Below are 16642 nucleotides of genomic sequence, written 5' to 3'. Positions count from 1 at the left end.
ATAGCATAAAAATGCTTAAAAAAACAAAATTGGCAAAGATGATGGATTACAAATATACTTTTATAGTACTAATGGCATTTTGTAAATTAGCTCAATTTTTGGGAAAGCAACATGACATTTATGAAAATAGCAGTTACCACTTATTGAGTACATAATATGTGCTAGGTGCTAGGCTGGATCCCAGAAACTATCCATTCATGATCTTGAATTCTTAAAAAAAAATAAATTTTTCTTAATAAGTTCCTTCATTTTACAGATGAGGAAACTAAGGCTTAAAAAAATAAAATGTTAATAAACCTATAAGAGTGAGGCAGGCAAATCACTTGAGGTCAGGAGTTCAAGACCAATCTGGCCAACATGGTGAAACCCTGACTCTAATTTAAAAATATATATATATACACAAAAATTAGCCAGGAGTGGTGGTGCACGCCTGTAATCGCAGCTACTCAGAAGACTGAGGTAGAAGAATGGCTTGAACCTAGGAGGCGTAGGTTACAGTGAGCCAAGATTGCGTGTGCCACTGCACTCCAGCCTGGACAACAGAACCAGACTCTGTCTTTAAAAAAAAAAAAAAGAAAAAGAAACCTATAAGAGGTTGAAGCCCAGAAGATGCTTCTGTCATTCAAATACAAAGCCCTGCATGTTCCCTCCTACCTCGGGACCTTTGTCCAGAATGTTTCTTCTCCCCAGAATGTTCTATGCACAAGCACAGCCCTCCACAAATTAATACCTATATCTCTCTTAGATATCAGCAACAATATCACTTCCTAAAGAAAGGGTCATCGATACTCACCCACTAGATCTAGTCCCTCTCTTATACTCTCTCGAAACCTATACATTTGTAATTACACCATTTTTCTGAGTGTTTATTTTAATTTAAATATATCTCAGGCCAGGCACAGTGGCTCAGGCCTGTGATCCCAGCACTCTGGGAGGCCAAGGCGAGCAGATCGCTTGAGCTCAGGCATTCGAGACCAGCCCGGCCAACATGGTGAAACCCAGTCTATACAAAAAATACAGGCCGGGCGCGGGGGCTCATGCCTGTAATCCCAACACTTTGGGAGGCCGAGGTGGGTGGATCACCTGAGGTCGGGAGTTCGAGACCAGCCTGACCAACATGGTGAAACCCCCGTCTCTATTAAAAATACAAAATTAGCCGGGACTGGTGGCGCATGCCTTTAATCCCAGCTACTTGGGAGGCTGAGGCAGGAAAATCGCTTAAACCCGGGAGACGGAGGTTGCAGTGAGCCGAGATCGCGCCATTGCACTCCAGCCTGGCCAACAAGAGCGAAACTCCGTCTCAAAAAAAAAAAAAAAAAAAAAAAGTTAGTTGGGTGTGGTGGTGGCACATGCCTGTAGTCCCAGCTACTGGGGAGGCTAAAGGGGGATTACTTGAGCCCAGGGAGGTCAAGGCTGCAGTGAGCCATGATCATGCCACTGCACTCTAGCCTGGGCAACAGAGCAACAGAGAAAGACCCTGTCTCAAATATATATACAAAATAATAAAATAAAATAGAGGTATTCAGGTCTTTTATGTCCAATTTTACTGTTCCTTCCCCTGTACAACCAAAGATTTTATATATATATATATATATCTCAATCACTAACACCCAGCTCCAAGAGGGCAGGGATCCTATCTATTTGCTCTTTACAATATCCCTGGCACCTAACAGTGCTAAGCACCTATTAGGCAGTCCTAATATTTGCTAAAGCAATGAATGCCAATTTACCTTAATTTAAAAAGTATTAAATCCCTTAACCAAAAGATATAATTGACAGTTCTCAAATCAAAACCTTGAGCACTTTCCATGAACAAGACACTTCACTAGAGCTGCAACTATTCTTGTGTGATGTATCAGAAATATTTGTTTGTATCTACCCTTTGACCCAGCAATTCCATTTGTCAGAATTTAGCTGGCAGGAAAAACTCTCATATGTGAAACGATATATTAGTAGGCTTAAGTAAGTAACAGGAGATCTTGGATGCTTTCTTTATAAAGCTTGCAGCCTAACCAGTGAAACTGACATTGGTCAAATTATCTGATTCCAAAAATGTTATGATTACAAACTGTGATAACAGGTACAAAGAATGGCCGGGTGCAGTGGCTCACAGCCACTGTAATCCCAGCACTTTGGGAGGCCGAGGCGGGGCAGATCATTTGGGGTCAGGAGTTGGAGACCAGCCTGACCAACATGGTGCAACACTATCTCTACTAAAAATACAAAAAAATTAGCCGGGTATAGTGGTGCATGCCTGTAGTTCCAGCTACACGGGAGATTGGGGCAGGAGAATCTCTTGAACCCAATGGGTGGAGGTTGCAGTGAGCCAAGACTGCACCACTGCACTCCAGTCTGGGCAACAGAGCGAGATTTTGTCTAAAAATAAAATAAAATAGAGATATTCAGGTCTTTTATCTCCAATTTTACTGTTCCTTCCTCTGTACAACCAAGCATGTTTCTTCAGACATAAAACGAATTATTCTCATCTCACTTTGGGCTGGAATGGATCAAAGTGCTAGACAGAACTTATTTCAAAACAAAGCAGAAGTAGGAAGGAAAAAGGTACAAATCAAGAATTACTAAAACTAATTTTCATGTTCCTGAAAAGGCCCGTATCTTCAGAACAGGGCATTACCCTATAACCAAAAAAGGTCTCTTTACATTTCTCTCAACTTTAAACTAGCAGATGCTAGACGAATTTCCGTTACGCATTCTCCCAACAAAAGGCTAATCAACAACACTGGGAGAGGAAAAACAATATTCCCACTCATCATGCTCCCAATTTCAGTATAAATTAAATAATTTAAAATCTGGCACTTAGTCTATCTATTTTCCGAGTCAATAATCGAGATCATTCCCCAAAAAAACTTCAAAAAAAAAAAAAAAATCAAAGGTTGTAAACTAGTCCTCAAGATTTAAAATTAAGTAAATCTTTTTTTTTTTTTTTTGAAACGGAGTCTCACTCTGTCGCCCGGGCTGGAGTGCAGTGGCACCATCTCAGCTCACTGCAAGCTCCACCTCCCGGGTTCATGCCATTCTCCTGCCTCAGCCTCCCAAACAGCTGGGATTACAGGCGCCTGCCGCCACACCCGGCTAATTTTTTTTTATTTTTAGTAGAGACGGGGTTTCACTGTGTTAGCCAGGATGGTCTCGATCTCCTGACCTTGTGATCCGTCTGCCTCGGCCTCCCAAAGTGCTGGGATGACAGGCATGAGCCACCGCGCCCGGCCTCAACCTTTTATTATATAATTAAATAGCACAGATTTTAGGAAAGAAGAAAATTATTTTAAAGTATATACTTACAGCATAACTACTCAAGTAACAAGATACCAATAAAGGTGTTAAAATTACAAAGCCAGGTGCTGTGGCACTCACCAGTAGTCCCCGCTACTCAGGAGGCTCAGGTGGGAGGACTGCTTGAGACCAGGAGTTTGAGACCAGCCTGAGCAATACAGCAAGACCCCATCTCTAAAAAAATTTAAACTATAAGAAATATATTGTGGGCACAGTGGCTCACACCTGTAATCCTAGCACTTTGGGAGGCCGAGGCAAGAGGATCACTTGAGGTCAGGAGTTCAAAACCAGCCTGGAGTTCAAAACCAGCCTGGCCAACATGGTAAAACCCTGTCTCTACTAAAAATACAAAAAATTAGCAGGGCGTGATGGTGCACGCCTGTAATCCCAACTACTTGGGAGGCTGAGGGAGTAGAATCGCTTGAACCAGGGAGGTGGAGGTTGCAGTGAGCCAAGACCGCACCACTGCAATCCAGCCTGGGCAACACAGTGAGACTGTCTCAAAACAAACAAACAAACAAACAAAAATATATATATACACACACACACATATACACACATATATACATACACATATACACATATATACACATATACATACACATATATACATAGCCCGAGCAACAGAGTGAGACCCTGTTTCTAAATTAATTAATTAGGCCGAGGATAGTGGCTCATGCCTATAATCCCAGCACTTTAGGAGGCCAAGGCGGGCAGATCACTTGAGCACAGGGGTTCGAGACCAGCCTGGCCAATATGGTGAAACCTCATCTCTACTAAAAATACAAAAAAACAAAAAACAAAAATTAGCCGGGCATGGTGGTGCATGCCTGTAGTCCAGCTACTTGTTGTGCCTGTAGTCCCAGCTACTCAGGAGGACGAGGCAGGAGAATCGCTTAAATCCAGGAGGTGGAGGTTACAGTGAGCCAAGATCCCACCACTGCACTCCAGCCTGGGCAACAGAGAGAGACTCGGTCTCAAAAATAAATAATTAATTTAAAATTGTTTTAAAATTAAGGATTAAAAAAAGTAAATATGAACTAAAAACTCAGGAACTGGATGTTCAAGCTGGTCAAATAGGAAATTACACAAATTTGTGCTTAACAAGAAGTAGAAGTTCATTTTAAAAGATGCCTCCTTACAGAGAGGCCTAAAAGCAAAAACAGATTAGATTTCCATTTTTAAGAGTTTAGCAAAGAATCAAACTTGTTATATGTAATTTTTATTGCAATAGTAGCTTACTTCTGCCATGTACAAGAATTATTTCCTTGACTGTTCAAAACAAGGAAGAACAGAGGTTTCCAAGAGCCTTTGAAGATTACAGAATAAAACACCAAAAGAGATAAACACCTTACTCCTACGCCAGTCTGTACTTTCTTCTGAAGCCTTGCTTTGACTACCTGCTCAACTTTCATATTAATTTGTCTTAACATGTTTTTCAAAATATTACATCTGCCAGGTGTGGAGGCTCTTGCCTGTAATCCCAGCACTTTGGGAGGCTGAGGCAGGAGGACGGTTTGCACCCAGGAGATAGAGACCAGGTTGGGCAACAAAGCAAGACCCATCTCTACAAAAATTTTTTTTTTAATAGCCAGGCATGGTGGTGAGTGCCTGTAGTCCCAGCTAGCTACTTGGGAGGTTGAGGTGGGAAGATATTCTTGAGCCTGGGAGGTCGAGGCTGCAGTAAGCTATGATCATGCCACTGCCCTCCTCGCAACAGAGCGAGACCCTATTTCAAAAAAAACAAAAACAAAAACAAAATTACATCTGACCACTCTAAGGCCTCTGAAAATGCTGACTGCTTCCTTAACAATCATTTGCAGATGATCTGAATCCTCAGTTTCCACTCTCACTTTATTCCTGGTTTTCTTCCTATCCTTCTGTTCGTTCCTTGTCTGGCTGCAATTTTCTCCACTCGATATTTAAGTAAGTATTCTCCAACACTTTGCTCTATCTAGGTGCTCTTCAATCTTTCCATTTATATACCTCACTGGGTGACCACGTCGACACCCACAGCTTTAGCTCCATGTATTCCAGATCTACATATGGTATACACACTTAACTACTGAACACAGTCATCGAATCTTACACACTGTCCTTAAAATGTCAGGAGTCTCTCTGCTCCATTCCTACTATCATTTCCTTAGTTCAGGTTCTAATCATTTCTCTCCCTGACACATCAATGAATGACCTCTTCACTAGTCTCACCACTACCAAGCTGAAAACCCTGCTATGAAGGTAAACTTTCTAAAAATGAAATGTGGCCACGCTGCTCCCCTGCCAAAAATTATTTACTAGGTCTAGTATTATTCATTAGGTTATCTAATTATTTAATAGGTTTTCAGGAAAACGCTCAAATTAGCTTACACAGTAAGTTCCTGCCAATAACGCTAAGCTCCATCTCCACTACGCTGTCTTTGGTTCCAGCCAAACCTCAAAGTCCAGCTCACATTCATCCTCTGTACCCTCCTTGACTCTGGCATTCCCCACAAACACTGAATACAAACGCTGACCTAAGGCATTACTTCATCTAGGAAATTATCCCTATCCTTTAGGCTAATTTAGATACCTGCTCTAGATGCTCACATAAAATCTCTTCTATATCAATCACACTCATTTATAGGTCTCTCCAGCGGACTATTAAGTCTCCAGAGAAACAGTACTTAGTAGTCCCTGCACCAGACAAAGAGCATTCAACAACTGCAGTTTCAGGGAATGAATGGGGATTAAACGGGAGTTTATATTTTAGTAATGTTATTCTAATGATAATGAACTTGCTCCTTTTACTAGGATAGTCAGTAGTCAAATCCTTACCTGTCATTGAAATGGCAATTAAAATTTTTCATTTTCTAACTGATCCACAGTAACCCAAAGCCCTTATCACTTCAACTCTCTATTCGTGAATCAAAAATTGATTTTGCAGCCAAATATAAGTTTCTTTAAAGGCATAGGTCTGTCCTTTGTGAAGAAGGTAGAGCAAATGACATAGATAACTATGTTAATTAAAAAACAGGTCAGGTGCCATGTCTCACGCCTGTCATCCCAGCACTTTTGGAGGCCAAGACAGGAGGATGACTTCAGCCCAGGAGTTCAAAATCTGACTGGGCAACGTAGTGAGGCCCTGTCTCTATAAAAAAGAAAACAAAATTAGTCAGGCATGGAGGCATGCTCCTGTAGTCCCAGCAACTTGAGAGGCTGAGGCGGGAGGGTTGCTCGAACGGGGGAGGTCAAGGCTGCAATGAAACATGATCACACCACCGCACTCCACCCTGGACAACAGAATAAGACCATGTCTCAAAAAAATAATGATAATTTATAAAATTTGTCTCCAATTCCCCCACTAAACTCCTTCCAACTGATTAAAATCCTGTTCCTCCATTACCACCTCTTCCAAATTAAACTTTTTTTCTCCCTCTGCCTATTCTTTTAATTCATTGTTCAGGCAGAACTGTCTATGTACAATCAGTTGATTTGAGAAAGGTCCTGAATTAAAAACAGTCATCTCCAACATTTTCCACAGTCTTGAGGTCAAATCAAATTATAAACCTTGATTTAAAATGTCCCACAAGGGAAGCGGACTAGAGCAATCTACACGGAATTTTGGGGAGTGCTAAAAACTACAATGAGGCCCATTAGGTCAATGACCCAAAGGATAATTAGAATGATTCTATCCAAAAAAGACCTGCTTTATATATATATATATATATATATATATATATATATATATATATATATATATATATATATATATATATATATATATATATATATATATATATATATATATATAGTTAGCAGCTATTACAGCTTCCTCTCACCTTGCTCTCCTCCCTCCCTTTTATCTACCCAATGCCAACACAGCACTTAAATTTTTTTAAAATATTGGAAAGGGACCAAGTTATGCTAGATTGAAGGTGGAAGATCTATATTGTGCCCTAGACACCTCCAAACGTTTTTTTTTTTTTCATGTCAGATGGGTAATGTGCTGACCCTGTAACAAGGTTTGAGGATGGCATATCTCACACATGCCTGTGAACACTCAATCATCACACTATGAACCGCAAAAGGATCCCTCAAAACATTTCCCTAAGAATCTGCATTTGTTGCACAAAATAACAAGATGTCATTCATCTCCCTTAAAGAGCAAAAGCGTAACTGGCATAATTTCTATCATGAAAATCCACACACTCTTGGCTCACACAACCAGCACAAAATAGAAATAAAGTAGACAGTGCAGTTAAGATTGGGGAAAAAATGAGAAGCGTTGGTATCAAGAAAACAACCACAGTAAGGGCATTTGCAATTAAGAACCAAAAATTCAATCTATCCTTTACAAAATTATAGAACCTCACCTCAAAAAAAAAAGAAAAAAAAGTCGAAGGAGAATGAAATACATTTAGAAGGTTGGTCAATTCTTTTCAGTTATTTGCAAACACACGTAACTTTCAAGCCTGAGTGTGTTTTTTAAAAATAAAGATTTCCGGGCGGGGCGCGGTGGCTCACGCCTTTAATCCCAGCACTTTGGGAGGCCGAGGCGGGAGGATCACGAGGTCAGGAGATCGAGACCATCCTTGCTAACACGGTGAAACCCCGTCTCTACTAAAAAAAAAATACAATAAATAAATAAATAAAGATTTCCAGGCCCCACCTGCCCGAACATTCTTTTGTTAAGTTTGAAATGGAGCCTGGGAATTGGTATGTTTACTTAAAAAGTTCCCCGGGGACTCTGATCATCAGTCAGGTCTGTCAGAAGGGCTATACACCTTCTCAACAAGGGCTCTTTCCAACCCTTACTCACACCCTAGCCGTCCATAAAATTTTATCAAAGTTCTTGTAAATATGCCTGCCAATCAAACGCATGCGTTATCTCACCCAACCCCTTTGTGTTCTCCCTCACCCTGGGTAGCATCTCAATTTCGGCTCATTCCTCATAACAGAAGTCTTCCTTTCTCCTCTCCACCCTTGTATTAATCAAGTAATAAGCAGAAAGGTAAAACAAAGGGGAACGCTCATTTCAATGCCCGAAAATCCTGTCAGTTTTAAGAGACCAGAGAAGAAAACTCATTCTAGATCCCTCTAACACATAGTGGACTGGAAACGAAACAAAACGCTCTCGAGGGTGTTCTGTGAAGCAGGGTTGAGGGGAAGTTACAGAAGAGCTCTTGGACCGAGGGGACGGACCAAGGTTCTGAAAGAGGAAACTTGAAAGCAGGGCAGGTCGCGGGGTGAGCGGGCCCGCGCGAGCACCGCCGGCCGCTTTTGACACTCGACACCCCAGCCTTCACCCGGGTTGCTAAGAAACAAAAAGGCTCCAAGATCCCTGCAATTCCTCCCGGGCCTGGCGGAGACGACAGGGGCCTCCGGGGCCTGAACACGCCGCAGGGAACGGCCTGGCCACTGCCCCGGGGGCGCGAAAGCCAGGGAGAGCGGGAGAGCGGGAGAGCGGGAGCTTGGGCTGAGGGGGCTGGACGCGGGGAGCGGGCCCCGAGGCTGAGGAAAAGGCCGCCCCGGGACTCTGAGGGGCGGGGAACGGGACCTCGCGGGGCAGCGACGCTCGGGCAGGGCGCGGCGGGCTCGGTTCCCGCCAGGCGGCAGCCCGGGGTCCCGGGCCGGAGGCCGGGCCTAAGCGACAACCCGGCTCCGCGCGGGGGAGGGGGCGTCTACTCACACGTGCTGACAGGCCGTGGTCCGCACGGGCGTTTTGAGCACCTCCTGACAGACGGGGCAGTAGAAATCATCTTCGGTGTAGGACGTGGCCGCAGAGAGGTCCTCGGCCATGGCGGGGGATGGGGAAACAAGGCTATGGCGACAGCGGCAGCGGCCGAGGTGATGGTGGCGGCCCGGGGCCCGACTCCCTACGCGAACCCGGAGGGGGGAGGGGGATCGCATCAGGATACAGCGCGCGCCAGGAAGGGGGCGGGGCCCTGGGTAGGGCGGGGCCGAACGCAGAGACGCTACCGCCGCACGCGCCGGGCAAGAGGCGACCCCTCCCACGGCTCCTCCCACAGGGGCTGGATGGGGGACGGTGCTTGGCGGGAGGCTGGGCTCGCAGCGTGCCGTGGGCCCGCCCCGCTCGCCCCTCACCCCGCCCCAGGCCGCGGCCTCACGCTCTAGGCCACGCCCTCACCGGGCTCCAGGCGCGGGCTCGCGCCCCGCCCTCAGCCCCCGTCTTCGCCCAAGGCCTCCCTTTTCACTGCTTTTCCGCCTCTACTCACCCCGACCCCGAGCCCCGAGTGCCCAGCCCGTGTCCGCGGCTTCCTCCCCGCCCCGCTTCCCGGCACCCCGGCCCCTCCACGCTTCCGCCGGGGAGACTCTCACCTAGGAGCCCCGAAGCGGCGCTGTGGACGGAGCTGCTTTTCCTTCACGTGTTCGTAGAGAGGCGGCCCAGCGCTTTCCTCGGGCTTCCTGTCCGGCCGCCGCTATCTTCGCAGCCGAGGCCCCGGGGCAAATGGAGGGCGGCGTGCGCTGTGCTTATCGGCCCCAAACGGGGCTGGAGCCGAGGCTCATGGTGCAGGGAGATTCGCCCGCCGCCGCCAGCAGCTCTGTCTTGGCATTGCGCTGCCTACAGCCTACCCGGCCGTCACCGAATGCGGGAGCGCCGGGGATCTGGGCGGAGGAGCCAGGAGAGGCGGGGAGGCACGGGGTGTGAAGTGCGGCCACTATAGCAACCAGCGCACGGCTCCTTCCGCGGGTTGTGACGTAAGCAGTTGGGCGCCCGCGGTAACACCTGCGCCTTCCCGCCCCGCCTCGCTAGGCCCGGGACCCCAGTTACCTCTCCTGTCAAATACATTGGGCCTTTCAGGAAGTTTTCGTCAATGTTCAAGATTTAGCCTTTACTATTTGCCCTACCAGAATGTTTTGATCTTGTCAAGATGTGTTATAAACGAATATTTGTTACGGGATTTTAATCCTTTGGGGGCAGGATTAAAGTTTCCTTGAGAGAATGTCCACTTTCTCCTTTAACAGCATGACCGATGCTTAAATACGGTCGCAGATGCAGTCTTCTACTACACCTTTGGGTTGATTTTTGATTTTTTCTTTTTTTTTTTAGCTTTGAAGAGAAATGCCGTTGAAGCATGGACGTGGCTTTTCACCAAGGTTATTCATTAATTTAAGTGTTTTTTTTTAATTTTATTTTATTTTATTTTATTTTTTGAGACAGGTACTCACTCTGTCTCCCAGGCCGGAGTGCAATTATCTGTACAATTGATAATCTATAAGATGGTCCAACCTGCGTAACAGAGTGAGATTCCGTCTCAAAAAAAAAGAAAGAAAGAAAGAAAAAAGGCCGGGCGCGGTGGCTCACACCTGTAATCCCAGCACTTTGGTAGGCGAAGGCGGTTGGATCACTTGAGGTCAGGAGTTCAAGACCAGCCTGGCCAACATGATGAAATCCCATCTCTACTAAAAATACAAAAATTAACCGGACATGGTGGTGGGAGCCTGTAATCCCAGGTACTCGGGAGGCTGAGGCACGAGAATCGCTTGTACCCGGGAGGCAGAGGTTGCAGTGAGCCGCGATCGCGCCGCTGCACTCCAGCCCTGGCGACAGAGTGAGACTCTCTCAAAAAAAAGAAGAAAAAAAAAAGGATAAATCGATAAGATGGGATCACAATGACGTGAAAGAAGCTAAGGAAAATCTGGAACATTATACAGCATCTACAATTAGCTTCAGAGAAAAGAAAGGTTTTATTACCATCCTTTGTTAAAACCCTCCCCCATGGTCTAAATGAATAAACAGAAGCCATTTAAGGGACTATTTAAATCAATTCTGCCATTTATTGTCTATGTTGACATTGGCATTGTTAGGTGTTATGCAGATGTCATGAACTTTGCTCTCAACCTGTTTACATTATTACATATCTATCAGAATGAGAGAGAAAAAATGGTATTTGCCAAAGTATTAAATTTTGCATTAAACGATGGCTGTAATGAGGATAGGAAATGGAATGATTAGAAATATATAGATTTAACAGAAAACTTTATGGAGGAAATGGGTTTCAATGTACATCTCAAAAGCATTGATTCCTAGAATAATAATAATTTGTCCAATGAATAGCTAATTCCCTCTACCAAACTATATTTTGTATTTTTGTTGCTTTTCCTCCTTAGCAGCAAGCGCAGTGGAAGCAAGACAAGAAAGCTAATACTAGCTTCAGATTTCCTGGAAGGAGGAAGAGCACGTGACGAGAGGGGCAGCTAATAGCAGTAGTTCAGGTGCTTTTCACATTCACTTATAAAATGGTTCTTTGAGTTCAAATTTTTAACAGCCCAGAGAAGAAAACTCACTTTTTTTCTTTCTTCTTTTGAGACAGAATCTCACTCTGTCACCCAGGCTGGGGTGCAGTGGAATGATCTCAGCTCACTGCAACCTGCGCCTTCCAGGTTGAAGCAACTCTCCTGCCTCAGCCTCCCAAGTAGCTGAGATTACAGGCATGCACCACCATGCCAAACTAATTTTTGCATTTTTAGTAGAGACAGGGTTTTGCCATGTTGGCCAGGCTAGTCTCGAACTCCTGGCCTCCAGCGATCCGCCCACCTTGGCCTCCCAAAGTGCTGGAATTACAGGCCTGAGCCACTGTGCCTGGCCTACATTTTACTTTTTTGATAATTCCACTCATTTCATTCATTCTGACCATTTAGGAAGTAAGGTGTATTTTCTGTATAATAGTGTTTCCCATTATTCATTGGGAATATCTAACCATAACATTAATTTTGTGACCCTAATTTTATTTGCTTCATTCTTTCTCTGCAACGGCAGCTTTACTTATGTCTAATCCAAACATATTTGTATCACTCCCCCATATATTCTAATAAGTCATTCGGTATACACGTAAGCATATAGCTGGCAATATGTGGAAATCCAGCAAAAACTTGGACATAAGAAAAATATAGATACCCTTGGAAAGTTAAGCTTAAAAAAATAAGTTGCAATTACCAATGACACAATCTTCTTTCTTGGCAACATTTCTGGTGAAAAGCTACTTGGTATTTTTATAAGAATGTCATAGATTTACTCAAAATACATTCAGCTGCGTAAATAAAATGTCCTCAGCCTTTGGTCATTAGAAGGGAAAACCCTAGATGTAGACCGATTTGGTAAACTGTGCTGCAGTAATTTAAACAGTTCCTTTAAGTTTGGGTTAAACCAGTCAGTCCCTCTCAGTGGGCTTCCCTCAGAATGGCATTTGGGAGAAGGGAAGGGAGGATGATGGGTAGCTGACATGAACTCAAGGCACTATAGGGGAATCTGGGTCCTGAAATCTGCAAGTTCTCTTTTGCATTTTTGCCGGATTTTCTTTAGCCAGACTAATTTTCGCTGCTCCTTGAGATGCAATGTGTCCTGGGTGTTCTCTTGCTGAAACTTGCTGATGAAGATTGCTCGGACCTGTCTCTCAGCTGGGCCAAGGCCCTGAGATATGTCCTAGCTTCACCAACACTGTAAAACCTTCTGATTTCTGCCACGATCACCTTCCAATTCCTTAACCCTTAACATGGCAGGCTCCTTAGCAGGCTCTCTGGCTCTCAACACAACTACTGTCTATGACATCCTTTGTGGTTCTCCCTCTGGTTCTGAACAGCCTGTAAGGCCATGTGCTTCCAGGGCACGCACTCCAACCCATCTAAACCACCTTTCCCCCCAAGAATGAAGCCCCTACTTTGTTTCTTCTCCTACAGTCTCTTGGATTAGAAGGAATGGACTTTTCCCCTTGCCACTTCTTGCTGATTGGGTGCTCTAAAACTCTCCAGTCAAGGCCAGGCGTGGTGGATCATGCTCCTAATCCCAGCACTCTGGGAAGCCGAGGCAGGCGGATCACTTGAGGTCAGGAGTTCGTGACCAGCCTGGACAACATGGCGAAACCTGTCTCTACTAAAATACAAAAATTAACCGGGCATGGTATGCATGCCTATAGTCCCAGCTACTCCAGAGGCTGAGGCAGAAGAGTGGCTTGAACCCAGGAGGCAGAAGTTGCAGTGAGCTGAGATGGCACCACTGCTCTCCAGCCTGGGTGACAGAGCAGGACTCTGTCTCAAAAAATAAAAAATCAAAATAAATAAATAAAACTCTCCAGTCAAGTTCGATGGACCTTGATATGCAAAAGAGAAAAATAAAATAATTTAGAATACTGATTTCTTGACAAGGCCTGGCTTTATCTTACTACAAACCTTCAAAATCCTGTTTTGCTGGCAAAAGTAACTGCCTTTGAAGAAGTGAACTGGGAAGCTGGAGGATGGAACAGGAGAGAGGCTCATGTTTCACTCTCTACCCTTTGGTATCTTTGTAAATTGCTACCATGTGCAGTGTTGACACTCAGCTGGTTTGTACCAGTACCATTTTCCTAGTCTTTTTCAGCCTTGTCCATCCTGACTGGGGAGTAGTCTGCCCTGAATGACCAGTGCCAATTTGGTTCCAGTCGCTAAATATTTTTATTTTAGCAAATATTAGCTAAATATTACTCTTGACTATGTACATACACAACTGTTCCATGAAAGGGCTATATATGCAAAGTGACTCTCAAATGCAGAAGAAGCCAAAAATCCAAAGAAGAGGCAAACAAATCCAGTTTGCTGGTAGCAGGTGATTTACTGGGGAACTTGTGGATGGAAGTGTGGTCTTGGGCAGCAGCAAGACAGGTGGATCTTCGTACTGTTATCCTGCAGACCATAAGGAAAGGGTATACATAATGTGCAGGAAAATTAAAGTTCACCCCTGAGGGAAAGACAAGAATACTATGTGCATTACAGCCTATAATTTGCTTAAGGGCAGGATTTATGATTAAGATCATGCTCTTTTTACACAAGGAATCATAAAGAAGAACTCTTAGGGGCATTCCTGGAACTGGGGTTAATCAGAAGTCAACCTAGCATGTTAACATCCATGATGGAGTTCTTTAACCTCCACAATAACCAATTGTGTAGGGAAAACTCTAACCATATTTTACCTTTACTCTCACAGCACCACAACAATCAACACAGAAGAAGACTTCTGTGAACAAATATGTGGGGGGTTTTCCCCACGCACCAAGCAGCAGACAGCAAATGGGTGTCCTCTAATTCAGTTCCTACCTACCCAGAGACAGTGTCAGATCCCACAGGTTGGGGGCCCAGTTCCCAAGACTGGCTTCCATACCCCCAGACACCACTTACAAGTCCGGGCCTCCAGAACTTCTGATCAACCAGCTTCAAGTTGTGGTTCCCACGGCCCACTCTTTGGGTTTCATTAATTTGCTGGAGCAGTGCACAGAACTCAGAGAAACATGATTACTGGTGTATTATAAAGGATATTGCTCCAGCAAATTAATGAAACCGAAAGAGTGGGCTCTGGGAACCGCAACTTGAAGCTGAAGCAGCACACACAACTCAGAGAAACACGATTACTGGTATATTATAAAGGATATTGCAAAAGATAGAGATGACGAGACGCATAGGGTAAGGTATGGGGGAAGAGGTGCAGAGCTTCCAAGCCTTCCCTGGATTGGCCGTTTCCTCTGGTTTAAGCATGAGTGTGTATGTGACTCAGTTATGACCAAAAGGCTGTGAAGGGAATTATTATGAGGGGCATCGGCAAGCACTTTTCTTTGATGATCAAAGACAAGGCCAGGCATGGTGGCTCATTCCTGTAATTCCAGCACTTTGGGAGGCTGAGGTACGAGGATAGCTTGAGGTCAGGAATTTGAGACCAGCCTGGACAACATAGTGGGACCCTGCCTCTACAAAAAAATTTTAGAGGCCAGGCATGGTGGCTCATACCTGTAATCCCAACACTTTGGGAGGCCGAGGCAGGCAGATCACCTGAGGTCGGGAGTTCAAGACCAGCCTGACCAACACAGAGAAACCCTGCCTCTACTAAAAATACAAAATTAGCTGGGCGTGGTGGCAGGAGCCTGTAATCCCAGCTACTTAGGAGGCTGAGGCAGGAGAATCACTTGAACCTGGGAGGCAGAGGTTGCGATGCGCTGAGATCATGCCATTGCACTCCAGCCTGGGCAACAAGAGCAAAACTCCATCTTAAAAAAAAAAAAAAATTAGAAATTAGCATGGTGTGGTGGCTCACACGTATAATCCCAGCTACTCGGGAGACTGAGTTAGGAGGACTGGTCGAGCCTGGGAGGTCAAGGCTGCAGTGAGCCATGATCACTCCACTGCACTCCAGCCTGAGCAACAGAGAACCTGTCTGAAAAAAAAAAAAAATATATCTAGGTGCAGTGGTGTGCACCTATAGTCCCAGCTATTCGAGAGGCTGAGGCAGGAGGATTGCTTGAGCCCAGGAGTCCTACCTAAGCAACACAGCAAGAGCTTGTCTCTTAAAAAAAAAAAAAAAAAAGACAAATCTACTCCCCCATCTAGATGTTTCTGTGTCTATATGTGCTACGTGGAACTGCAACCAGGATGAAACCATGCAAAGAGCCAGCCGTGAAAAGATAAGCCAATGTGCTGAAGGTGGTAAAGCTGAAAGATGGAAAGAATATATAGGTTCTTGATATATTAATATTTGAATTATTCAATTACTCTAGTCAACCCTGAAACTGCCCTGCCTCCTATCTGTTAATCAAGATTAATTAAACACCTTCTAGTTTGAGCCATTCTCAGTGGGTTCTTTGGTTATTTGTAGTTGGAAGTATCTGACCTAGGCATTTGCCTTTCCACATCTCTTTCCCTGTTCTGCTCTTATTGTTCTGCTCTTGTTGTTGGAGCTGACTCTTATAAACTGTTTCCCAGTTTCCCTTACCAGCTGACTTCTGGCTATATTCAGCCAATACGAGGCACCAATGAGAGATCAGGAAGGAAGGAAGGACGAAACCAAGTTACTTCTCTCTCTTTTTTTTTTTTTTTTTTGATAAGACGTTTCACTCTTGTTGCCCAACCTGGAGTACAATGGTGCAGTCTCGGCTCACTGCAACCTCCACCCCAGGTTCAAGCGATTCTCCTGCCTCAGCCTCCCAAGTAGCTGAGATTACAGGCGCCCGCCGCCACACCCGGCTAATTTTTTGTATTTTTAGTAGAAATGGGCTTTCACCATGTTGGTCAGGCTGGTCTCAAACTCCAGACCTCAGGTGATCCTCCCACCTTGGCCTCCTAAAGTGCTGGGATTACAGGTGTGAGCCACCTCACCCAGCTTGCTCTCTCTCTCTCTCTCTCTGCTTCTGGCAGTGGTTTCATTTCTTCTGCGGTTTTGGCTTCTGTGAGGCTGCACTTTCTTTGGTCCTGCTTCCTGCTGGGCAGGCCCTTCCTTTTCTCAATGCCTTGTGTATTTGCTTCACTGTCACACTTGGCCTTTCTGCTCTTTTAATGTCTTTGTAATTAGTTTCCCATATTAATCATCCTCTACTGAACCACCCTTGCAAGC

The 16642-nt window shown here is 44.9% G+C and overlaps 1 protein-coding gene and 1 non-coding gene across 4 annotated transcripts in view; both read right to left on the bottom strand.

Annotated features, from left to right (window-relative positions):
• RNF138 (ring finger protein 138) overlaps nt 1–9993 on the bottom strand; it is a 39979-nt gene extending 29986 nt beyond the window's left edge. For 2 of the 3 annotated variants that reach the window (XM_034943468.3, XM_034943470.3), the window contains exons 1-2: nt 9613–9752; nt 8963–9149 (exon numbers count right to left, since the gene is read on the bottom strand). In XM_034943468.3, coding sequence (XP_034799359.1) covers nt 8963–9072 — 110 coding nt within the window. In that variant the 5' untranslated portion in view covers nt 9073–9149; nt 9613–9752. Of the gene's footprint in view, nt 1–8962; nt 9150–9612 lie in introns of all 3 variants that reach the window. The other variant, XM_034943467.3, reaches the window with a different exon arrangement.
• Nucleotides 7262–7364, bottom strand: LOC112437811 (small nucleolar RNA U13). Its single transcript, XR_003026324.1, has one exon. It is a non-coding gene; the product is annotated as a small nucleolar RNA U13 (small nucleolar RNA).
• Nucleotides 9994–16642: the final 6649 nt, after the last annotated feature.

The sequence above is a fragment of the Pan paniscus genome, chromosome 17 (genome assembly GCF_029289425.2).
Source record: "Pan paniscus chromosome 17, NHGRI_mPanPan1-v2.0_pri, whole genome shotgun sequence".
Lineage (NCBI taxonomy): Eukaryota > Metazoa > Chordata > Mammalia > Primates > Hominidae > Pan > Pan paniscus.
This window is presented reverse-complemented; position numbering and strand designations above follow the sequence as displayed.